Below are 25,751 nucleotides of genomic sequence, written 5' to 3'. Positions count from 1 at the left end.
TCTGAGATGTATTAACATTAGATATGAGGTCGGATGTGTAGCCTGTATGAAGCCTGCATAGTCAGCCTAAGCAGGTATATACCAATTTAGTTTTGTGAGACTGTTTGGAAAATAAATTTTCAGTCTTAATTCTGCGTATGTCTGTGCACATGGAGGTGTGTTCAAGAGAAATACGATTCTGGAGCATCAAAATGAATGCAGTTTTTATAATAATACACAGTACATCTTAGAGTTCTGATTATTGATAAATACTGTAATAGGTTTAAACTTCTCCCCTCTGTATCAGCTGTTGTGAGGTGGTGTGGTCCAGTGGGGCAGGCAGTGAGGAAGCCCATGGACAAGATTTTTCCGAGTTAACTGCTGTTTGTGCATACATCCATACTGGGGCAAGAGCAAGCAGGTTTTAAAATGCAACTGAAATTCAAAAGGTGGCAGCTCAGGGCTCTCCAGAAACCGGCCTTTCTTTGTATCGTGCTGCCCGGGGCACGCTGCACTTAGGTGCCTGGAGTCACAATCTGCTTTGGAAGATCCTTGGCTCTGAGCTTTTGCCTCCAGTTTTTGCCCTGCAACGGGTTTGTGACCTTGAGCAGGTCATTTCACTTCTGTATCAGTTGTGAAATGTGCCAGTGATGTTTGCCTTTTCCCCTCTGAAGTGCTTCCAAAACTATAGATGACAGGAAGAATTATTAATTCTTGCACCTAACTCCACAAATACTGCATTACCCTGAGGTCAGGTCCATGCTACTGTACAACAGAAACTTCCTCCATCCTTTTCTCCCTTCACCTACTCCCAGTTTTATTGCTACCCACAACCTGCTCTCTCAGTTCTCCATAGCTCTGGGCACGTAGGGTTACAGAGTGCTGAGTGAGAGGGAAATAAATCCCCTCAGCCTTCTAGGGAGGAGGAGGGGGCCAGGGTGACAGAGGAGGGTTCTGCAGGAGCAGTTTGGGTAATGTTGGTCCTTGGTTGTTCCATCCCTTCAGTCCTTTCCACTGAAAATTACTGCCAGCCTACCCAAAGGTTGGTGCAGACAATATTGGAATACCTAGCAGAAGACTTAAATAGGAAGATACTCAAAACTGTAGTTTTTAGTTAATGATGGAAATTGGGTTTTGTGTAGTGCTGTGTAAGGAAAGCAATTACGCGGTCTGCTAGTGCCACTCTGAACTGCTGTGAAGGAGAGCGGTTTGATGGCTTGTCTCTGCAGCACCAGGCCAGCAAGCTCTGTGAAAATTCTGCCCTTCTGGAAACAGAAGCAAGTCAGATGTGCAGATGCACTTTCAGTCTGTGGCTGCTATAAAACTGACTGGCTGCTTTTTTCCGGAGGCAGGAGCTATTGCAGTCACCTCCTGTGTACAAAGGACATGGGTGCCACATGGGCTCTCATTTACAAGCATGGTAGGTTGTTTGTCAAACCCACAGGAACACTAAGCAAGTGACACAGACTCCCTAAGAAGACGGGCAGTCCCTTTGCTTAAGTCAGCAGTATCATCAGGCTAGCGTGATTTTCTGATGCCAAATACAGTGAGCAGTTCATGATTGAAAACGATGCTTTTGTCAGATTTCCTATGTTATTGTGGCTCCCTTACTGCTGGTTAGAAGGTTCATACTTGAATCCATCCTGAAATTCAAATTATTGAGAATATGTTATTTAAAAAATTCTGAATTCCAAGCTACAACATAAAATTTATTTCTGAATTTAATTTCTTTCTGACACTGGCACTTGGGTGGGTAAGGAAGGCAACAGTATTGGAGCCAAAAGAAAGAAACAACAGAAAGAAAAGGCGGGGGGGGGATCTGAGTGTTGTAATGAATTTCTCCAATATGTTCAGTTTGGAGTTAACTGAGGCAGTAGGTAATGACTCAAACAGCTCTAAAAGTTTTGCACATCCTATTTTCTATTAATGCCAGTGAGCTTCTTCAACCTTAGGTTTCAGCTGGTAAAGCCTCAGTACAGTTAATACAGGAGTTTTAAAACTGTGTGTGACACACAATTGGGTAGAAAGTGGTGTTTCTCCTTTGCTTCCCTTTCAAAAATCAGAAGGTAAATTTACTGTCCAAATCGGAGCATATCAGAATGAAGTATTGATTGTATTTTCAAAATGTGCTTTGCTTTTTTCAAACCTTATAGCTAGTGCTGTAAAGAATCCCTATTGAAAGGAAAAAGGAGTCAGGATTCAGTGGGTTTATAAGTCAGCATTGATCAAGACTGGCTGCAAGAACTCACTCATCATGTCTGTTCTTGCTGCCCGTTCTGATCAGACAACTGGAAAAAGTTTGCATGTAATGAATACAGTTTCGCTCTATAGGCAGAAATTCCTTGATCTTGATGGTTTCTTGCTTTAAGCAGTAACCAGAATATGATGTAAAATTGACACATCAGTTGTGAAGCTTTCCTTTTGAAGTCATGCCCATCCCTTCCTTTTATTTCCAGGATTAACTGAAGGCAGATCTGTTCTAGCTGTTGCTTTGGTAACATTGTTCATGCAGTATGTCTCTCCTGCACTGTCCCAGCGGAAGAGCAGTTGACTTTATCATTTTGGGGGATTTTGTTTATTTTTTGTTTGCTTTTTTGTTTCTTTTCTGCACATGCCCAGTTGAGCCAGTTGATGCCCGCCCAGCTGCAGACAGAGGACTCACCACACGACCAGGTATATAACTTGCATGGCTTTTACCTAACCTGTGTTTTCCCAGCATGCATGTGGTCTGCTTGAGCTGAAATGGTCACCTTTTCTTTGGTATAATCCTCTCTTAAAATGTAACGCTCTGCCACGAACCAGGGAAGCGTCCCCACGCAGGCCCCCGGTCAGCCTGCGTCAGTGCTGTATCAAGGGTGCTCGGAATGGGTGCTTGCAGAGGGGGTGGGACCCAGAGACCCAGAACTGGTACTTGGATCAAGTTGTCATCCCTTCTAGCAATCAGGCTTTGGCAGGTGCAGGAGGCAGTAGGCACAGCACCCCGTAGTGCAGAGAGTACTTTTAATTTGGAAACGTGTGACAGAAATGTCCAATCCTCTGCGTAGATTGTACAGTTTCTTGTAAGTTGGGGCTAATAAAGAATTCATGCATACAATTTTAGAATTGCAGGGGACATCAAGATTTTTTGCTGTGATATTTGTCTTAGCTAACTCCAGATATCTAAAAATTGATACATATATTCTCCCTCTGGATTCACTGAGGATACCTCTATACGGCTATTCATTCCATTCTAGGCTATAGAGGGGTGATTATTTGCCCTCTGTAGGTACCTGTGTCTTCCTATTGATTTCAGAGTAATAGCAAATGACTAGCTTGAGTCAGGCTGCAAATGTTTGGAAAAGTTAAATGGGACAAATCCAATTTTCAAAGGTAAAAGATTGCTTTTCATACTAACTTTTTTGCTTTATAGGTTGTTTTTTCCCTTGTTTTTGTTTAGCATTATCTAGAAATGGCCGATTCCATTCAGAGCAAACAGCCTTTTATTTCAGAAGAGGTTACTCTCCAACACATAGTGAGATTAGATCGGTATATTTTCGGGTCAGAATTATTTCAGTGTCACATCGTCATTGTGGTTTTTTTCTTCAGACCAGATAAAACTGATCAATCTGTCTTCTTTTTTCCTTAATCTTTTCCTCCAAACATCCATTAGATAGCATTATGGGCAACACCCTCCTAGTGTGTTTAAATATTTCTGATAACTAACTGGAGTTTACTGACTAAGGAAATCGCTACAGTGGGAAGTAAAATAAGCTCATATGTTACAGCGATTGGGATACATGTCAAGGCTGGCCAGGTGATGTGCTCCTCTCACTGCTTTAGGAGTCTGACATCTTTACTTGTGTTTAGAGTCTTCATTCATTCCATGAAGAGAGCCTGGAAACAGGTACAGAAATGTACAACAGTGACAGAAATCATGGGATCGGGGAACATCCCCCCAGTACTGGGTTATCTCTGCCTTCTGGATTAGATTTCTTCCCCAAGAGCAGTAGAAATATCATCAGAAATGAAACATGAATAGGTTTAATCCGAATTCTGTAATATTAGTTCAATCTAGCAGTTTTCTTGTAATACTAAAGTTTGTGGTTGTTAACTATTTTAATTTCAGTTATCTTGAAAAACCTCCTGTTACGAGGCCCTTATTTATTACTAAAGATTATTCCTTCCTCCCTTCTATTCCCCCACACATACGCACACGTGAGAGAAATCTTCGGTGTCCCTTCTCTAGAGGAAGGATTTTCTGACGCTGCCGCACTCTAGTTTCAGCACGAAATGATGTGTTTCAGTCCACTGTATCAGAGTGCTTTGTTGGTTGGGGTGATACAAATAGTACTGAAAGTATGGCTAGCGTAGGTCATGACTGATCTTTGTGAACGTGTACGATAGACTGCTAAGGAGAGGTAAAAAACATTTCAGCGTGTGACCCTTATGGCTTGACATTTGCAGCAGATACGGTAACGTTTGCACTGCGAAAATCACATGGGATATTTCCTCGATTTTCTGCTCAAGTGCAAAAGTAGTACTGCCCGGGGGCCTGTGCCGCCTTCGTCACTTTTAGGACAGAGTTTAAATGCTGAAAAGGCCCACGCTCTGCTTTTGGCACAGAGAGTGAACCCCTCCAGCCTGGCAAGGATGCACGTCGCATTCCTCCATGCAGAGGGATGGTTGCTTCCCTGGAGAGATTGAGATCTCTCACCGCTGTGCCTGCGTTCCGAATTTCACAGCGTAGTGTCTTACATGTGCATGTGAAATAGGGATTTTGCCCTTTATAGTAGTGCTAAATGTATTGTAACAGTAAGCAAAACGTATTCTCTTCACTATTCCTGGTAGACCTTCAGTTCCGTATGTCTTTAATCACCAGGTCCAGACTTCCACAAATTTGCCCTTACTGATACTAGTTCTGGCAATAAATGTCCACTTGGTTTTTCATCATCCTTTAAAAACAATTCATCTGTGATAAAATTTCAATTTAACAAAAAACTGGTACCAGTCTGAGTAGCTTCATAAACTAGGAATAGAGGAAAGCAAATGGATGCTTAATTAAACTGTGAAATACAAAAGGCATTCTGATGGTTTAAAAATGTGTGCTTAAAATTGTTTTACTTGCTAATTATAAATCAAATTTCTATGTTAGAGGTTAAAAAAGGAAAAGGGATACTTTTTTTTGCAGTCGCTGTCCTTTTGGGATAGTCACTTTTTACGGTTTGGGGCTATTTGTGGGGAAAAAAAAAATCTGAAAAATGAGAATATTATTCTAGAATGAAAAAGTACTAACGAGGGACCTGGAGGCACATTAATACATGCAGCTGCTTGTAACATTTTGGTTTGTTTTAATTGCCCAGATTCTTGCTGATTTCCTGAAAGGTTTGCCCTTTTCATAGTCCTGGCTTTCCAGTTTGTGCTTCTACTTGTTTTGCTCAACTAGTAAGGTGGTGACCTGCTTCTTCAGGGTGAAAATACAGGTGTCATGTCAACCTGCAACAGTCCAAGCCTAGGAATAAGAACAAGTGAATGTTTTGTAGGTGTTCAAAATCCTTGAAGAAAATCAGCTCTGAAAGGACTAAGACAAACATACAAACATGTGCCCTTCTCTTTTCCATTTTCTTTTTACCACTTTTCACCCACACGACATTCTTAATAATGATTACTATGTTTTTCTTAAAAGTAGATCAAAATCATGCAAATGATCTTTGTCCCTTTCCCACAAGAGAGATAATTTGGTCCCAGTACAGAAAACAAGAGCAAGTACTTTGTTGTTAGTAGTATTGGTGATAACTAGAATCTTGTTACTTCACCACATCGATCTCGCTCTTTCAAAAAATAAATAAAGTCTATGAGTGAAGTCAGGAAGTGTGAAGCGTTGTCCAATCCATAGAGCGGAAAAGCTTTTGAGTAAGGACCAAGTTTAAAGCATTTACAAAAATTTAAGCCAGTTGTCCAAATCCCTATCTCTGTTGCACTCCACCTTCCTTGTCAGCAGTTGAAGCTTGAATTTCAATCTGATTTACGTCAGTCCCAGGAGGAGAGTAATGTCAGGGGGACCCCCATTTCTTAGTATAGATACAACATAGGTGTGATTCACGCTGGTATTTGAAAAGGAGCCAAGTGCTTCCACACACTGTCCCTCCCCTTTTTAGTTCACAAGTGGAGGAACAAAAGTAAGAATTATGCTTAAATCCCTTTTTTGTCATTTCTTTCCTGAGAAGGAAGTAAACAGAGATAAAGGTCAAAGGCAAGGAAAATATCGAGATGTACTAAGCAGTCATCAGTGAGCTATTTTTTAATACAGCACAAAATGATAAGAGATGATGACATGTTTCTTGCTATTTATAAGTTGCTTCATACAGGGAGACGTTCGAAGGCTTCAATCCAGCCCAAGAACTTCCATAGGAAGAGCTTCAAATGGAAAGAATACCTCTTTCCTTGATGGCCTCACTGTAACAGCTTTTTCAATAGTGTTTTCTTCTCGCCTGTGCCCCAGAGGTCGCTTTTTCATGATGAACATTTAATTTCTTGCAGCTGAATTTTGGGTACGTGTTTATTAGTAACTTTTTCTCTGTGTATAGAGACAGACACATACACACATAAAGATACGTATAAAAACATCTTTAGATACTCATAAGCAAGCTCCTTTTTACTCATGTTAACTCAGCAGGTCTGACCTGTGGAAGTTGAGTGAAGATTAAAAAACGTGCCATCAGAATGGATGTTGCTTAGTATCAGCAGATTTTCTGAAATTCAAGGTGATAAAGAAAATAACCAGAGCTCTGTTCAGGGTAGATCATATTCTCATCTGTTGCACAGTTGCAACTGTAATTATACCACTAACAGCTGTAATGATATCGCTCACAGGATGCCTGTAATTCACAGTGCAACAATTTTATGATATTAACTGTGTTACTTTCTTCCATGTAGTATAGTTTGGGGTTTTTTTGCATTCTCCCAACTCTTTGTCAGTTGATTGTTTTTGCAAACAGTCAATAATTTTGAGGAGACATTGCACAGAAAGCTGCTTCTGTGTCTCTGGCCCTTCCGCTGATAAATCATGACATGTCCATCTTTGTTACATGATATAGAAAGCTGAGGGATTTTTTTTTATACATGGTTGCAGAGGCAATGGCTGTTCTGCAGAATCGTTAGCACATACGCTACAATCTGTATGAGGTGAGGGCATAGAGCAGCTTAGTGAATTATTTATGATTTTCTTGCCAGAAATTGCCGGGGGGGGTTTCCTGTCTTAGTGATGTTAGTTCAATACAGTTGTCTTAAACCAACTGTGTGCAGCTACCAAATAAAAATCATTAACGGATTTTTTTTCCATTAGATTGTTTTGTTTTGTCTTATAAATCAGATAGTTATTAGCTGTGAATGCAATTACATGTGCACATGCATGCATCTGCATTGTCATGCCAGAAAGATTACCAAATTTTACTTGTTTTGATTATTCATTTTTACACACATGTAAAATAATCTCTGGTATTCTGAGAAAGAATTATTTCATACTAAGTTCCAATTAGATTCTTTTTTTAAAAAAGGTAACATTCTTTTTTGCACTTATTTTCTGCTTTCTCTGATTTGAGAGCCCTGTAGTCATCCATGAAGCAAAAGCGAACCACCATTTTACTAACTTCTACGGAGAGACCAGAAAGTTTTAGTTCCATGCAGTCTTAAAAGTACTTACTCCTCCAAGATATTTGAGTTGTCCTTACAAAAACTGAGTATATAACCTTCATTTTAATCTTTATAAGTGAGTACACAATCTTCATTCTTCTTCTTTCATTTCAAAATGAAACGACCTGCACAAAGTCATAGAGTCATGTGGAAGTAATAGCTGAACTTCGAGTAAGAACATGCGGCTGTCTGCCCGGGTAGTTGTTCAAACACTCCATTCCTTTACATCTGCCCTTTTTATTTTAGATGAAGCTTTACCCAGGTAAAGCTGTTTACTACACTTGATTCAACAAATCTTTTCTTCTTCTTCTTGCCATTACTCAAATACAGTTCACGGACATGGAGTTAAATGTTTTCGTGAATGCAGTCATTACATCTGTTGCTTAAACGTGCTACTTTGGGTTTTCTCTATGTAGAGACCACCCAGGTCTGGTAGTTTCCACTGTGCTTCACTTGGAGGTTTAATTTTTAACTCTAAAAGTAACAGGAAGACCACAGTCACAGCTAATACTGTTTCAGATCCTTGGAAAACAAAATCACAAAATCTTGCTAGGCTGTTATTGAAGCAGTAGATGAAGCAATTACAAGCAGTGTAGTAGATAATGTACACCTAATTGCATCCTTCATGGAATTCCTTGTATCCTCTTTTTCTTATCCTTCTTAAAGCCTAAATATATATTTACACAAATGGAAAAGCTCATCTGTGTGAGAATCAAGTGTTCCCCAAAGCAGCTACTTGGTTTTTATTTCATATGAGTAGTTTTTAACTCCATATGATTTTTTAATATTTTTTTTTCCTTTAAGGGCAAGGAATAATAAGGCTTGCATATGCTGCTCTTTTTGATGTTTGGCTACGTGTGTGCGTGAATGTATACACGTGTGTATAAAAGCAGTTAACATTGCTAATTAACAGCAATATAATTAAAAGCCCATCATAGATAGTTCATTTTGTTGGATTTTACTAGATGCTTTTAAGCCCATGTTTTTGATGGCTAAATAGTTCTGTCAGATTTTCTAAGGAGTTGCAAGTTAATATATTTACCAGCTGAACTGCAGCATTTTTAAATTGAAGTAATTAGGAATGCAACTCCCTAAAGATAATATGTAATGCAGAAGACAAAGCACTAATGATTATCATTATTTGTGAATTTGCAGTGAGGCTGTTGCTCTCACTATTCTTCTTTTACACTGGCTTTTGTGTTTGGGTTGTGTATTTTAGACTTGGTAGTGAAAAAAACATTTTGTGTCAGAATTAAAGGTCTGTCATACAGTTAACTTTTCTTCGTATGCTTGTCTTCAATGCAAGAGTGGAGTGTTATTAGGCAGCCCTTAGCTGTTTGCATCTTACCTGATTCACACACCTCTGATAAAAGTTTTGGAAAAACCCTTTTTTCTTCTTCAGTTAGTTTTTCCTTCTTCAGTTTTTCCTTCTTCAGTTACTACCTTTGAAAAATAAATCTTTGATTTTAGCATGCTGGTCTAAGTATGTAGTCACCAGGACAGGGAAGTGAATGAACTGGAAATAAAGAGAAATCTGTTAAACAGAAAGTCTAAATTCTACTATGTAACATGGTGGAAAGGCATGTGTAACCTCATATATGTTTTTGTCTCATACCAGGTATTTAATTGATGCCAGTGCAGAGTCATTCTTCTCTTAACTGTATAATCAATTATTTGCAGAAGACCACCAGTTTACCCTAGTTGTACTTTTAAAAGTCTTTTTCCTCACTCCTAAGAGAGATAGGAGGAAGGAAAAAATTGCTATCAGGGTTGTTAGTGCAACAGAAGATTTTTCTGACCTTTTTCCTGTGCTAGCTGCCAAAGACAAGATTTAGTAAGTCTAACATCATTAGCTTCCTAATATCAGGTCCTGCTTTGTCTTCAGATCCTATGGCATTTTTGTGGATTGGTGAGTAAGGCCAAGTAGACCACCAGACCTTGGTCGCATGGCCCAAAGCAAAAATTTTCTGCCTGATCTCAAGGCAAAAGATTGTTTAACCTGCTGCCTGCTGGAAGTACAGCTCCAGCGTTACTGTTTGATGGGAGTGGGAGGAGGGAAGGGAACCCTCAAAGAAATGTGGCTTTAGGGAAGCCTGAGCCTGTGTTTTTCCAGCAGCTGAGACTGCTGATGCACTTACCACCCTCTATCGCTCATTGATGTGAAGGCTCCTGACCTGTTCTGCCTCCTGAAATGCTGCTGTAACTCCTGCCTGTGGTGTTTCGCTCTGTTTAACTGAAGCTAACAAAGACCCACAGTCTAAGCTATCAAAGCTTACTTGCACTGAAAGTGGTCAGAGCCCAAGAGCAGAAGTACCCAAGCCCAGTATCCTGCCTCTAGCAGCGGTGCATACAGGATACTTACAGACTTCACCTCTGCCTTATGCTCCTGGCACATCCTCTGAGCTTTTGGCGGCCAGCATTTGATGGACTTCTAGGACTGGAAACTGTATTTTCACCATTGTGTTTGGTAACCCTGGATGAACCTTTCTTCTTTGCATTTGTTCATTTGTATTTTGAACATCCTCATGGTTTGTGCCAATGAGTTCCACAGTCCAATTTTGCATTGTGCCAAATTATATATACATACACTTTCTTTTGTTAATTTTTAATCTGCTGTGTCATAGCTGTGTTGGTGTCCTGTACTTTCTTAGGAGAAATAATGAATAACCGTTTCCTGTAGACTTTCTCCTTGTCATTCATTGTCGTATAGACCTCTGTAGTGTTCCCCCTTGGTTACCTCTTCCAGTCTGAAGACTGCCAATTTGTCTAGTCCTTCTTGTGCAGAAACCATTCCATACCAGTGATCGTCTGTCTGTCCCTGCTTTGTATCTTTTCTAGTTCTTCTGCCTCTGTTTGAGGTGGGGTGACCAGAATGGATAGCCAGATCTAAAATGAGGATGCATCATTTATATAGTGGTGTAATGATGTTTTCTGTTTTCTCTATGCCTTCATAATTACTCCTAGCTTTCTCTTTGCGTTTTTGACTGCTACTGAGCCACCTGCCCACAGAGAGTTATCTGCAGTGACTGCAAGGTCTCTGTCCTGGGTAGAACAGAGCTAATTTAGAGCCCGTTGTTGTGTATGTATAGTTAGGGCTGTGTATCCCTGTGAGCATCACATTACATTGTATCAACATTGAATACCATTTCCCTTGTATTGTGCACTCAGAATTTGTAATATCCTCCTGCAGTTCTTTGCAGCTGGTTTTGACTATCCTCTTTTTTTATTTTATTTTTTTCAGTAAAGCTTGTCACGTCCCTATTCACTCCCTTATCCAGATCACTTTACAAACAGCACAGATCCTTGTGGGGCCCTGCTGGTAACCTTCCTCCATTGTGAAAAATGGCTGTGTATTTACACTTCATTTCCTATCTTTAGGAATTCCTATTATTTTCCTAATCAGTTATGGAAAGTCATGTAGGACTTTCCCTATTAATCCTTGCCATCTTAGCTTCTGCCAGAGCTTTGATCAGGGACCTTCTCAAAGGCTTTTTGGAAATCCAGATTCACTCCAAGCCGAATCACTGTTTCCCATGTGCTTCCTAACTCTTCTTGGTGAGCTCTAAGACGTTTGGGAGGCAGGACTTCCCTCAACAAAAGACAAGTTGATTCTTCACAGATGTATTTCATGTATGTGTGGATATGTTCTAATCAATATTTATAGCTTCAGTGAATGTGCCAGCTATAGCAGTAGACTTGTGCAATTCCCCAGGCCCTTGCCTTGGGCGAGTTTCCACATGGTGCTTTTGCCAGCGTGTCTAACGGGCAGCAAGTGTGGCCATGGGCAGTGGCGAGCAGCTGGGAGCCAGCTGCTTCTTCAGCTGCTACACCTGTGGGCAGTGAACCAAGTCCTGGGAAAGCCCTTTCCCCCCCAGCTATTTAATCTATGTGAAGCACTGCTATTCTACTGTTGTTTTTTTCCCTCTCCCCTTTTAATCCTAAAACCAAAGACAGCGGGGTTGAAGAGGCGAGCCTCTGTGCAGCCGGATACACGTTCTCATTTTCTTCACTTCCCGTTGGTGCAGGTGTAGGGGCTATTTTGAGATGATGCACAAAGGAGAATAAATTGTATTCTTATTTTAGTTTGGGAAACTAACCATAGCTGCTTCAAGGATAGAAAGTTAAACCTCTTTTCAGGTACCATGTGGGTTTTATTTCCTTCATCTCCATTTCCTCCTGTATTTCATTGACAGAACATCATGGTTTGTTTTCAAACTGCAATTCCTTAAGTACATTACGGTTCTTGCGTTTAGAAGTGGTCTCTCGTATATAAATGTCATAATATACTTGTGTCAGTACTGTAATGTGGCATCAAAAACCAGATGCTTAGTAAAGAAATTTGAGATCTTTAAGTGCTTTACTCCTTAAAAAAAAAAAGACACTTACTAAAGTAGAATTTATGGGGCAGTCAGACTGTTCAAGAAAATAACCATAAATACTTTACTGCATGAAGATGATTCTTGTTCTCTCCTTTGTATGGTTTACTGTGAAAAGAAAGATCAGAACCTTAGAATGGGATTGTCTGTACAGTCCAGAGAAGTTCTTGGGAAGGTCTGTTCTTGCTGACTCATAATACAAAAATAAATCAGCATTTACTGAAAAAAGAAAATGCACATTCAAAGGCAATAAAAGGGCAATAGTTCTTGCATTGAGTGCTACTTCAGACTGTGGAGCTCATTGGCACATGGAAGTCTTCAAGAATTTATTGAGAGTCCAGAGTGACAGTGGAGCACAGGAGCAGTCAGTAGTGTTGAGCATTTTAGAAGAGGTTCTTCCCCTGCATCAGAGCTTAAGGTCAGCCCAAAATGCTATGAATCGGAATGAAGGCGTGGAGAGAAGAGCTGGAGTGATAAAATGCTAAAATAAATATAGACAAGGAATATGAACCAGTTTGTTCTTATCACATTAGATAGGGTGAGGAAATAACTTCTCATAAACACCACACTTCTGCAGTGTTTGTACCTCCAAGAAATATAAATGTAAGTCAGTTGGTACTGAGAAGGAAAATAACCAGCTACATGAATACCCATATGTTCTCTATAAGCCAGAGCCAGCTTTTCAGGACAAAACATTCGTAGATACATATATAGGATGCACTGCTCAGCTGTTGTTAAGTCTGGCTCATTCTCCTCAGGCTGTTTTCCAGGAGGAAATCCAGACCTTCTTTCCAGTTGAAGTGCAGCATCTCCCCTTCGCGCTCATAAGGGGAGAACAGGACTGCAAATTATCTACAATTAAAATAGCTGCAAGCTTTGCTTACTTGCTTTACTGTACATTTCTAATCAAGAGGGACAGTTATCATCTCTCAGGCAGAAGTCAAGACTTGAATCATATTAATTCTGAGCAGTCTGAAATATGAAAACCAATAAGAACTGTGTAAACTTCACGAACGTTTTAATAACTCTTACTTGTGCATGTTTGTGCAAAAGATACAGACTCACAGGAAGCAAGAAAACACAGTATCTGGGGTTCCCCACCTCACACCATGGGTATGTTTTTTCCTCACAGCAGCCCGAGCTTCGGGCTGAGGGATGAGGAATATTTTGGCCTAAACACCAAATTTTCTTGACATGGCTAAAGAGGCTGTCAGAGCAGATCTGTCTGCATCCTGTGAGCCAATTCGGGAGACCGCTGTTGGTCCCTCACAGTTTTGTTCTTGCAGTGTTTCATGCTGAAAGCCTTTGATGCTGGTACCAACATAGCCGCAGTGGATTAAGGAACATTTAACAGAGGAGAAATTTTACCAGCTCATTCTGTATCACCTCAGTGGAACTGAAACATGAGATGTACCTCACTTTCCTCCCAGTTCCCTTTCACATTGCATCACACCTCCTCTGCATGAATGATACCGTTGCCTTCTGCACTTGTAATGGTGGAGGTAAGCAGAGCATAACTGAGCCGATGACTTTAATGAATTGTCATTGCGGTGCAATGCAGGTTCTGGGTTGACTAACGTTAAAACAGAAGAGATATCTGAAGTGAAGATGGATGCAGAGTTCCGGCATGACTCAGGATATGAAGTTCATCATCAAAAGCTGGTGAGTGAACAAACAGTGCTTTCCACACGTGCATTTTGAGGTGCTGATTCAATCGTGAACTAGTGGGTCAGTTATGGCCATGTTTCCCCTGACTGATGTGGATGCTGAAAGTGCCAACAAAAAGTTTTCACGTGAACAGATTATGATTTTTCTGGTTCTTTCTTAAATGAGTGTAAACCTGGAATAATTTCAGGAGAGACGATGGAAAGCCATTAAGTCTCACATGAGAGGAAATTCTGACAGTTCCTGCCCTTGCACTGCCACGTGACTGGATGTGGTCATATGGGCAATACTTGTCCCACAGTCCATCTGTCATGGTCACATAACTAAGGAGGAGGGATACAGAGGAAGGAAAACGCTAAGTAAGTTTAAAAAAGAAATGTTTGATGGAGACACGCAGCATGGTGCAGCAATAGAGTGACACCGTTTCAGGAATAGATTCCTTTTCTGTCAAAACAGATGGTGGTGGTACATGAAGGAGGCTGAACTCCATGGAGCATAACCCTTTGCAAGATCGCCTGCTTGGGATAAGAGGAGATTCTCCACTGGCCTTAATTTTAATTTGTACTTGGCTGTATCTGTGTGATTTGTTCCTTAAGGTATATTAAATTATTAACAGGTGAAGGGCAGGTAGGAGCAAAATATTGTTCCCCATTTGAACTGTGCTTCTTATGAACACAAAAATAACAACCAAAAGCAATGTAAGTAAGAACAAGCATCTTCTAAAAGCTTTTTTTCAGTCCCTTAATAAGTAATGAAGAACCCATACAGCAGTGTTGAGTATAAACCTTTTCTGCTTCCTCTTTTGTAAAGGTATATTACATGATGAGATTCCAGTCCTGTGACTTTCAATATCCTGATATTAAACTTGAAAGCTTTTTTTCTTAATATATTCTTAAAGCTAAGTAGTGCTGAAAATTAAAATTAACATGGGACTCAAATTTGCATTTGAACTAGGCAATCACTGTGTGAAAAGATATTCTGCCATCTCTTTGATGCCGAGAACTGAGAATTCCCAGTTTGACGAGCTAATCCAAAATGCATTAGCACTAATTTGGGAAATTCTGATGTGCTTAGCTCAGATGGGTTAAACATCCTGATGGAGTAAACCCGTGCAGTTTACTGAAGGGAAGGAACTTGCAGGAATGTGTTCATGCACTTCCCAGCAGCAACCTTAATGTTGAAGTGGTTTGATACCATCCTGAGCAGTTTGGTGCTGGAAACTACCCTTACCGTGGTGGCTGATAGGGAATGCATTGCAATCCCTGCACTCGGGTAATCTGTGTGATGCTTAAAATGGGACCTTTCCAGCTTTTTAAAGCATTTTATGCTATGCTTCTTACTGATAGGTGCAACCATTATTTAAAAATTAGTAAGCTGTCCTCTAGGTTATCTTTTCAATTGAGACTGAGCAAGGAGTCCGGTATTGCTGAGAAAGTACTGGACTGATGCCTTACAGGGCATTGCTTATTTACCGCATGCCATAGTCTAGCTGATGCCCTTCTCCGTTAGCTTGAATTCAAAAGCAGTAAGCAGGAAATACTTTCATCTGTGTTTCCCTTCTTCTGTGTCCTGGTAGGATTTACTGAAACAGTCTCCTTAGGATATTGCTTTGAATTCAGCTGCGCATTGTATTTTACATGCAAACTTCTGAATTGAGCTGAAATTGCAGTTATTTTCTTCTTTATGAATGTTCACGTTTTAACTCTACATTCAGTTGATTTTCATGGCTCGCAGTGCTTAAGGCCTTCCTCTGTTGCACACGTATATTAGCTGGGGCATTCCACAGTGCTCCAAAATAGTATGGTAACAGAATTTCAGTCCTGGGCAGGTAAAATTGACAGAAGAAATTATTACTTCACATCATCTTATGCCAACACTGTCCATTGTGTGTACTTTCTAGTGAATTCTTAACTTTGTTTAAACACATTTCTTGCTTATGACTAGGAACAATATAAATATTTATACTGCATGCTTTAATACCTCTCTGAGGAAGATTGTATTTCTTAAAGAGTGCAAATGTTATACAGCTCATTATAATTCTCAGCTGGTTTCCTGCTTCCCTCTGCATTTTTGTTAAATGCCTGTCAAAGTATTTAGTCTTTCAGAGTGAGGTAAGTCTTACAATTCTGTGAATGTAATTTATTCTCTAATCCTTTTTGCCTATTTTGATTAAAAATAATAATAATAAAAGCTTGCTGTTGACAAGCGGACAAAAGCTTTGTAAAATATGCATAGATGTAAAATAATCCAGCATATTCTTTGAATACAAAACAGGACAGTGAAAACAATCACCCACTTTTCATGCCTGCTCCTGTTGCTAAAAGCCAGTCTTATTAAATGCACAGTAAAGCAGCTTGCTGTCCACAGTTTTGCCTTATCAGTACATATAATTTAAGTGGGTCTTCTCTGTTTTTCACACAACTGTTACCTCATCTAGGTTTCACATGAGTATTGTCATCATTCAGGTATAGCTCATTCTCCATTTGCCCTGCAGAATCTTGAAGCATCCCTTGGTGGTCACTTAAATCAGCATGCTTGGTTTTGTTGGACTCTTGTCTCTTTGGTGTGAGAATTTTCTCCCAACTGGTTGCGTGCAAGTTTCACTGTTGTCCTACAGGTCTTCACTGCTCTTTTATTGAAGAAATGCATCATAGTCCAAACAAGCCACACAGGTGTAGATTTATGATTAGCATTCTAAAAATAAAGAAATCTGTATGCTCCCTGGTTTACTCCTCTACAAGCTTATCAGTCATTTTGCAATTAGCTTGACTCACTTACCCAAGGAAAAAAAGCAGCTAATATCTAAGGCCTGTGTGAAGCAGAGACATGGAGATGAGTCTTCCCCTTAGCACCAGCACTGCTACACCACAGGCGATACAGATTTCCCAAATTGCTCTTCTCCAACTATGAGAGCTTTGTGGTACAGCGATCCAGTTTTGAATAATTAGGATGACATGCAACACTGTTTAATTACTGATACTTCAATAGGCTTTCTATTGCTGTGGCAGCTGGACAGGTTAGCCAAATATTCAGTGAGCTTTTTATTAGCCACCTTCCTTTATTTTTCTTTTGTAGGTGTTCTTTGCTGAAGATGTGGGTTCAAATAAAGGTGCCATCATTGGACTAATGGTGGGAGGTGTTGTCATAGCAACAGTGATTGTCATTACTTTGGTGATGCTGAAGAAGAAGCAGTACACATCTATTCATCATGGGGTTGTGGAGGTAAGAAAAGACTACCAAGCACAACTGGTGTCACATGTACAACACAGTCAACACACTGCTCTATAAATACATTTACAAATGAAGAAACCATGTTTTTGGCTAGCCTAATGTTCAGAGGCAGAGTGGTTGAATCTAGCAGAGTGGAATCAAGTTGCCTTATTTTGTAAATGCAGACACAATATGAACCGTATTAAGTTGGGTGTAAAACCACAAAAATCTCTTCTGGAACTATGCCAGACCAATCACCTCATAATGTGAAAGTTCATTTTATAGGAAATTTAACAGTAGCCAATAAGCAGATACTGCACAAGAGGAGAAATGTGGGTTTACTGTTGTTGGGAATTAATACACAGAGATTCCTTTATTTAGCTTGCAAATAAACATTTGAGGCAGGTCTTCTGTGGATTGTGCTGTGCACTACAAGGATTTTCCCTATACAGATACTTTATTACTTTTTGTTCTCTAAACAAGATTTTCTTTTGCTACCAACAGCTTTTGATTTATGGCAAATCTGAAACTCATAGATTTGAGAAACAAATAATACATAAGACTCTTGTGTGGGATTTTCAAGATGAAAACCCTCATCTCTTCCCAATCTACCAAGTAAATTTGTGGTCAATTTACAGTAACTTAAAATACCTCGTCTGTTGCTTGGATTTAAGACAAGATCTCTGTAAGCAGAAAAGCTCAATTATGAGAACTGGAAGGGGGTTCATGTAACTTTTTTTTCACGTTATGTTTTGGTATCTAGTTTGCTGTGTGAGTGTCTGGTTTGCAGATAGTACTTGTATTACTAAGCACTTGAGATCCTTATATGTTTTTGCCTTCCAAAACTGGTATTTTACATTTTTGATGGAAAGTAAGTCTTGTTCAAGTCCACAGTTTATGTTGGTTTCACTTTGAGTCAAATGAAACTTGCTGTGGTCTTGCTGGAGACATACGTGCTTCCTGATGCATGTATTCCACTGTCTGGGGCAATGAAGGGTCTTAAAAATATTTGAGTAAGCTTTTGTCTTAAGCCTGTGCTTGTGCGTCCCTATGTTCATGCTGTGGTTGCCCATGTAGCTTCAAACCTTGCAAAGAGACATGGTCAGAAGGGTGTTTGGGGTGAGATTTGAACAGACAGCAAGCTGTGCAGAATTTTGGGCCAAGAGGCAGAAAATAGCAAGCAAGAATCTCGGCTTTAACTTTCCATATGAAAAGCTGGAGCCCATTTTGTAGAAAATTGAAACAGGTTTTAGTTTTAAACTACTGAGCTGATAGCTGCTGCCAACAGTTGTGCAATCTGAGACTCTGCTTTGGCTGAATTTAGGGACAACAGAATAGGTCAGGAGGCTTGCTAGGCCAAAGCCCCAAATCAGACATTGACTGTGGAGATACCGTTACTGCAGGACAACCTTAAAATTTCAGATGGGCTTCACCTGATGGAATGATGTGGCAGAGGTAATCCTGGATTCCTATGAGCTTTCTTCATAGTGAACTTGGAAATGGTGGACTAGAAATAACATGCACAAGCTGAACAAGTAATTCATGTCAACATGACAGCATCACTTAGGGCATAAAAAAAATGTTACAGACAAAACCATAAAGCTATAGCATGCGGATCTACTAAGAATATTAGTCGACATATAGTACCACACTGTAGATGGTGTTGCCTTGTAGATTTGCTGCATTGTGTCTGGCATTGGCAGGCAGGGTTCCTTATTCTGCCAGACTTGCTCTGTGGTCTTGGCAGACTGCGTAGCCTCACTGTCTGAGCTTCTTGCCTGCAAGAAAAGCATAACATCTATTTTTGTCCTAGGCTGGTGAAAATTTTGTAGCACTTTGGACAAAAAAAACCCACCCAAAGATCCATATACAATTGATGTGTCTTATTACAGTGTCTTCAAAATTAAGCTGTTCCATTCTAAAGAGGATTAATTCATTTAGCAGCAATGCACCTTTAACGTGCTGTGCACAAAAAGCATGAAAGAGCAAAATCACTTGATGTAAAAATAACTACATCAGCTCTAGGTTGGCTGAGTATATTTTCACAAATCTTGCAACCTGTTTGTTGCATGTCAGAAATTACTGTGAGAATTTAACTCTGTGATAATGGATGCAAGATTACAAAACAGGTTCTGTTCCACCTGCATTCTTATCTTCCAAAAAGTCAACTCTGACTGTAGTACTTTCTCTCATTTCACTATTTCTTTAACAAAAGACGTTATTAAAAATCCTGTTAGCCTTTTTTTTGAAGCTCTGAGGAGGAATATACGTGTCCTATTTAGAAAAAGTGTCATAATAATTTTCTTCCAATCTGAGAATATAGATGTTTCAAAGTGGTTCAGCCTCTCCAGGAGCAGGACTGCCACAGTTAAGTAAATGACCGAGTGATTGAAAATTACTTATTATATGTGCACATAGGAGCTCCAGCAAACGTTTTGAAGGTGGTTTTTGCTGGTGCGCCCACCCCAGCTGTCTGCAGGAGGTGACTTCCTCCATGAAAGCAGGTGGCAAAAGAGACGTTCTCACCTCTCCTGTGCTGCAGACTATAGCCGTCTGTCTCAGCTTGTCCTCTTCCAGGATCTCCTCTTTGAAATTCATTTGCTTTCTGTTACAGAGGCAGCAGCTCCAGCAGGAGCTTGTGGGGAGAGGTGACAAGAAGAGGGGTCACAGCTGTAGCAAAAAGCGATTAAAATTGCTGTAGTACTCTCCAAAGTCCATCTCTCCAAGTCCGCTCTGCGGGTATATATTAGGCAGCATCCATTTACCATCGTTTAAACAACAGTGTTGTGTTCAGTGCATCTCTGAGGGCTGCCAGCACCTCCTGTCTGGGCTTTTGATCTGCCCCATGTGTGTAGAGGCAGCGCATGAATTTCTCTGCAGCATTACCATCTTCCTGACTCCGCAATAGGATTTTCTGTGTGAAAGATCCATACGCTGGAGCAGAAGGGGATAGATGGACAGTCTCAAATGAGGTTATCTGCCTGACCGTGCTGTTTTCTTAAGAGACATCACGCTGTAGAAAAGAGAAGTGTCCTGGCTGCTTCTCAGCAGTGCTGGAGTACCCGCATCTCTTACATGCTGTGTTCAACTTCTGTCACCTCCATAATGGGTGCAAAAAGCTTCTTAAAATGGTAAAGGGCTTTAGGGATTTACTGACAAGGAGATAATCAGGTTCAAGGCATGTCGTTTGGCAGAGCGATACCTAGGACAGAGGTTGTAAGAAATGAGAGGGACAGTTTGGCAGAGTCGAAATGGGTAAAAGTGAGTAGAAGACATTCAGGATGAGCGATAGTGCACATAGGTTGGCGGTGAGATGGATTACCCTGCAGCAGACAGCTACAGGAAAGAGAGGTGCTAGCGTACCAGCGCTAGTCATTTTAAAGTCTGAAGAGGAAATTAAAAAAAAAAAAATTACTTAAGACTGCAAGCAGGAACCTCAATAAATCCCTTTCATCTATAAATGCCACATTTCAGAGGTTATTGGACTTTCACTGTAAACTAGTTTTATCAAAGTGGGGCTTTTTAATATGGAATATTGTACAAGGGTGTTAAAAATTCAGTCTGATTTCACTGCCTTTCATCATATTTTTTCGTAATCTTTATCCTCCCTGATTTTCTTCCAAGTTTCTCTAGTTTCTCATCAATTCTTTAGTGTCTCCTGCCTTGCACTTTCTTTGATTCTTTTTTATTTATGTTGTTGTCTTACCCTGTTTCTTTCCTGCAAGCAGGTTATGCTGTGTGCTTAACACATCTTCTAGTCCTAAATAAAAAGTGCTGAGTGGGAGGCTTAAGCTAAAACAGGTGACAGAGTTCAGTGTTGTTTGGAGCTTAAATATGAAGAAATACAGCACAGGTTCTGGTACCCCTCCTTTGCATCCCAGCCTAGTGGGGGGAGCCTCCTAGAAAGGAAGATGCTCTCAGGCATGTATTGGTACATAGAGACCCCGATCCTTCAACCCCAGAGCTTCATATTGCGCTTTAATTTCATGCTTAGAAGGGAATCTTTTAGAGCTGTCGGTGGGTTTAGCTGTGAATTGTGAGGCTCTCACTTCTTGATTTGGAGAAGCACCAGATACTCCTGTAGCATGGTGTTATTGTGCACAAGAACCAGGGCTGACTTGATGCTACAGCAGCCCATTCAAGAATGAAAGGAAGGGTGGCTTTTCCTCTGTGCTTGCTTGTGTATTCTTATTTTCTGTAAGTGCTGAAAAGGCTGCAGGGACATTTGCCATTTCCCCTGCTTTGTTCTTCTCTTCCCTTCGCAGCCATGTTAGTGACAGCTATAGCAGCAGCAGATGGCATGCAGTGACATTGTCACAACAGAAACAGTTAACGCTGTTGAATTTGCGTGGTCCTCAGGGCAGGGATTAGGCCTTTTACATGTTTGTACAAAAGCTATATGGAATGGATTTGTTAGGCCCTACTGCTGTTATACTGATGACATACATCGAAAACAACTGCTCTGCTGAACTCAGCAATAGAGTCTAGGAATTGCCAGAAGTTGATTCACTGCACGTGGATATAGATGGTGTATCCTTGTGGAAACCCCTGGAGAAAGGACAGGTACAGCAGCAGGAAGCAACCCAGCCCCTGGACACGCCTGCAGAGATGAGTGCTGTGCCTTGTGGCAGCTCTCTCCCTGCCGCTCGCCCAGCCCCGCCACCGCCCTCGCTGCTGGGCGAGACTTGGGCGGCAGGCACGGGCGCGTCGTTCAAATGCCAGTGCACAGTTGTACGCTGGCTGCTGAGCACATTGTCGTACAGAAATGTCTGGGGGATTTGGGTGTAGAGGTTGAAGAGGAGACAGGCTGTGAAACTCCCAGGCGTTCTCCTGTCCTTGATGGATCAAAATGATTGTTGACAGCCAAGCTGAGCGCTCGCCGCTCGCGTGGGCTGGCCAGGGGAAGCTTGCATCCTTCAGTGGAAAAGAAAAAGTTTCTTTTGTCACTTTTGGAGAGGGAGGGGGGCAGGGAAAGAAAAACACTATTTTTTCCTCCCTAATTTCTAAAACAAGGGAAATCTGGAAAAAGCAGCTTAAAGCAAGAGCAACCTCTCTCTAAACAGGATCTCACTGCCTGAGAGCGTGTCACAGGAGGTGAAGAAATAGATGTATTTTGGGTTTGTTGCATAAGAGAATTACTCCATGCAAATCCAACTTCAAAAAAAAAAAAAAAAAAGAAGAAGCCAGCCTTTGAATGGCAGTATTTTAACAGCAGAAAAGGCCAAGTTATATCGCAGAATCAGAAACACAGGGAGCATCATGTCAGCTCAGCCCAGTAATCCTTTCTGCCGGCCGGAGTCAAGGGTTTGCTGGAATGCTTGGGACTCCCAGCTATGGAGAGTTTCACAACAGCTTGTGAGGAAAAACAGTATGTGACTGTTAAAATGGGGTATTTCACAAAAAAGTGCAATTATTGCATAAGGAAAAGAGATTTGATGGAAGATACAAATAAAAGAACATCAAGACAGAAGATGGCTCTGAGAGGAGCCATTTTCTGGTGCTACTGTGGGAAAGGTGGTCCTGTGGTATAACCTACCGCGCTAAAAGAGCGGCTGCAAAAATAAGCTGAGCAGCCTGCATTTCTCCCAAGCATGGAAGAACATAGTTCAGCCTTTCTCCAGGGTATCAGGTAGCAACTTACTGAAGGTCATAGTCTGTCCTCACTAACCTGAGTTATTTCCAGTATTGTAGAGTAGATTTAAAATTAGTATCAGACATCAGTACTTCTCCTTTGCTTTTTTATTAAAAGGTTAGAGTAAATTAGCCTGCTATGTAAGGCTTCTTGAGAGAATACACTTTCCATTATCCAGAAGGCTATTTTTATGCTAAAAGTAAACGGCTGTTTTTCCTAAAGGTCATTACTTACAGGAATCCACAGGAAAATGTTCATACCTGATACTTTAGAGTCGAGTCTTAGGCACCTTCCTGATTTTAAATTTTTGACAATGTAAAATTCACTTTTTACCTTCTCTTTTAAGAGCTGTCAAACACTAGAGGTATCAGATAGCAAATGAAATAGCTGATAAGCAGACTTTCTTAGCTCTGTTTTGATAGGTGGTTAGCAAGGTAGCCAGGGTGCGGTAGGTTTTGAATACGCAACAGGTATTGAGCTCATACAGCAGAGGTAAAACACCTAATCAACATTTAGAGACTGTTCTCTCCCACTCTAATTTGATGGAGTTTTATATTACTGTAATGTTCAGTGAAGGAAGAAAATAATTTGTGAAGCAGCAGATATTCAATGGAGAAGTCTTGAATGAGCTGTCTTTAAGCCTGTCTTCCAAGTAATCAAGAAAGGTCAATTTTTGTTAAGTAGAAATACTTAAACCAGTGCGGACACTTCAAGCTTTCTGTCATTAAACTGAGCCGAACTCAACCTTGGAGCCACAGAAGTTCTCTTTCTGTGAGTGCAATGGGATTTTTTGCCCACCTTGTGCCTGGCTACTCTGGAATTTCCTTGCTACCCTCATTTTATTTTTTCCAATTAATTTTGCTTGGTCTTGAGACCACAGCATCTGCAGCAGATCTGAGAGCACAATATAGACAGAAGGCAGCCTCAAGGTGCTTCCTTCAGCTTTTTAGTGACCTTTTTCTTTTGTTTTGAGATCCAGTTGATCCCAAGTGCAGATACCGATGTATATCCTAGGGGGAAAAAACCTAATAGTAGGGGGCTAGCAGGGAGATGCAAAATATATCCCCTTTTTTTGTTTGTGGAGTTGCATGCTTCCTGATCGAGACAACAAAGCTGGTACTGCTGAGTTTGGTCAGCTGGTTTTGAAGTCCTGCAGCAAAAAAATAAGTTGCAGAATTGTTCCTGTTGCCGTATCTTTTGCATATTACTCTTGCCAAAACGTGAACTACCACGCTTCAAGCTGGAAGGGCCATGTCTTGCAAGTTGCTTTTTAAAGCTGTTTGCTGGCTTCTCGCTTACGGCTGGGTGCAGTGCCGTCTATTGATGGTTTTTGTGAGGCCACTCATGGTGCTGCATAACTTAGAGAGAAGAGTTTTCAGAGACAGTTGTCTCTTCAGACAACGTGAGAGCCTCCAGGTCCTAGGTTTAATACTCTGTTTAGTGGAGAAGTATCCCTATCACTTCCCAGCCACCTTTCTTTTAGACTTTTTTATTAGATTTGGGCTGAGCTTGGGACCTAACTTACTTTCCACCTTGCATGTTAAAAAAAAAAAACAAAACACCTAGGGGGGAATAAACCTGTCCTCAGCTTTAAACCCTGTCTTGCGTTTCAGAGGATGCTTTCTGACCTGAATGCGCAAGGGGAAGGTACAAAGTACGTGGGATGGCCATAAAGTGGGGAAATGTGGGCTATGCTGTGATTTAAGCAAGAATCTGACCCTGGTTGTTTCTTCTCACGACAGGTGGACGCTGCAGTGACACCAGAGGAGCGTCACCTTTCCAAGATGCAGCAAAATGGCTATGAAAATCCCACCTACAAGTTCTTTGAACAGATGCAGAACTAGGACACCACAGCAGCCTCATGAGTTGGACAGCAGAATGATTGCTTCACTGCCCATCGGTGTTCAGTTATAGAATAATGTGGAAAGAAAGAAAAACACTCTGTTTTATTATTTACTCATTCTCGCCTTTTGACAGCTGTGCTGTAACACAAGTAGATGCCTGAACTTGAATTAATAAAATCAGTAATGTATTTTCTCTCTCTTTCTCTTTACATTTCAGTCTTTACACTACATTATTAATGAATGTTTTTTGTGTACTGTAAAGAGGTTAGCTGTATTTAACTAGTGCATGGATAGATTCTCTTTCCCAATTATTTATCATGTAGTTCCTTAGCCAGTTGTATATTATTCTTGTGATTTGTGACAAAAATTAAGTCCTAATTGAAATATGCTTTAAGAATTGATGGGGGATGCTTTCTGTGTCTGTGGGGTTTAGCTGCTTCTCTTTGCTGAGCATTTTTTTCTGATCACTATGCATTTTAAAGTAAAACAACATTTTTTAAAAAGTATTCCAGATGAGTTATTGAAATTCTTTTCCTCTGCAGCTGCATTTTATTGTACAGATTGTTGCTCCTGCTGTATTAGTGACGTAGAAATCATGGGAATACACATTCGTTTCTTTGTGCCTGTTTTATGTGCACACTTTAGGCATTGAAAGGTAAACTTTATTTTCTTTTCCATGTATCTTTTTGATCTTAAAAAAATATTAAAAAGAATCCCTGTTAATTGTGAGCACTTCTGGGGGGGAAAAGTGCCTGCTGGTCGAAAATTAACGGGGATCCTCTGCAGGATGATTGTACAGAACCATTGCTTATGAATTGACAGCTTTCTACACTGTGTTACATAAATAAATTAAGAAAAAAACGTTTGGGCAAGAGTTTTCTTTGGAGGCAGAAAACAAAGATTTCTGAAAGCCACTCTAAATGGAAAACGTGTTGTTCATGTTCTCAGATGTTCATACTGAGAGAGGGTTGGGAAGGGATTTTCCTACAAGGATCACGGCACCCACAGTCGGACCAGAGCAGAAGGAAGGCAGCAGAAAGATGGGGTGGGAGCGAGGGGCGCCGACTTTGGCACACCTGCCCCTCTAAGACATCGTCTCTTTCTTTTTCTTTTCCTTTCTTTCAGTTTGTATAATAGCGTTTTATGTAAATAAATACATTCCTGGAGGAGCCCCGTTGTAGTGGTGTGTTTCTGCGCCGACGAGCCACCCTCACTCGTGCAGAGGAGCGTGGTGCGAACGCCTAACCTCCCGCCTCCCCACCCGTCCCCAGGAGCGACCTCCCGGCCAGCTCGCCTCTCGCCACGGCTGCTGCCGAGACTCGGCACGTTGTGCTGTCGGCGTCCTGGCGAGATGAATGCCCTGCAGCGTGCCTCATC

General features: G+C 40.8%; 1 protein-coding gene across 4 annotated transcripts in view; it reads left to right on the top strand.

Annotated features, from left to right (window-relative positions):
- The window catches only part of APP (amyloid beta precursor protein), a 224,362-nt gene extending 198,819 nt beyond the window's left edge, over positions 1-25,543 (top strand). For 2 of the 4 annotated variants that reach the window (XM_087755992.1, XM_087755994.1), the window contains 4 exons: positions 2,599-2,652; positions 13,585-13,685; positions 16,764-16,910; positions 24,273-25,543. In XM_087755992.1, coding sequence (XP_087612118.1) covers positions 2,599-2,652; positions 13,585-13,685; positions 16,764-16,910; positions 24,273-24,374 — 404 coding nt within the window. In that variant the 3' untranslated portion in view covers positions 24,375-25,543. The remainder of the gene's footprint in view (positions 1-2,598; positions 2,653-13,584; positions 13,686-16,763; positions 16,911-24,272) is intronic. The other 2 variants (XM_087755993.1, XM_087755995.1) reach the window with 1 other exon arrangement.
- The last annotated feature ends 208 nt before the right edge of the window (positions 25,544-25,751 follow it).

This window comes from Nipponia nippon, unplaced genomic scaffold (genome assembly GCF_047370975.1).
Source record: "Nipponia nippon isolate SJK-2023a ecotype South Korea unplaced genomic scaffold, ASM4737097v1 scaffold_2, whole genome shotgun sequence".
Lineage (NCBI taxonomy): Eukaryota > Metazoa > Chordata > Aves > Pelecaniformes > Threskiornithidae > Nipponia > Nipponia nippon.
Note: the sequence above shows the minus strand (reverse complement) of the source record. Positions and strands in the feature narration are given on the sequence as shown.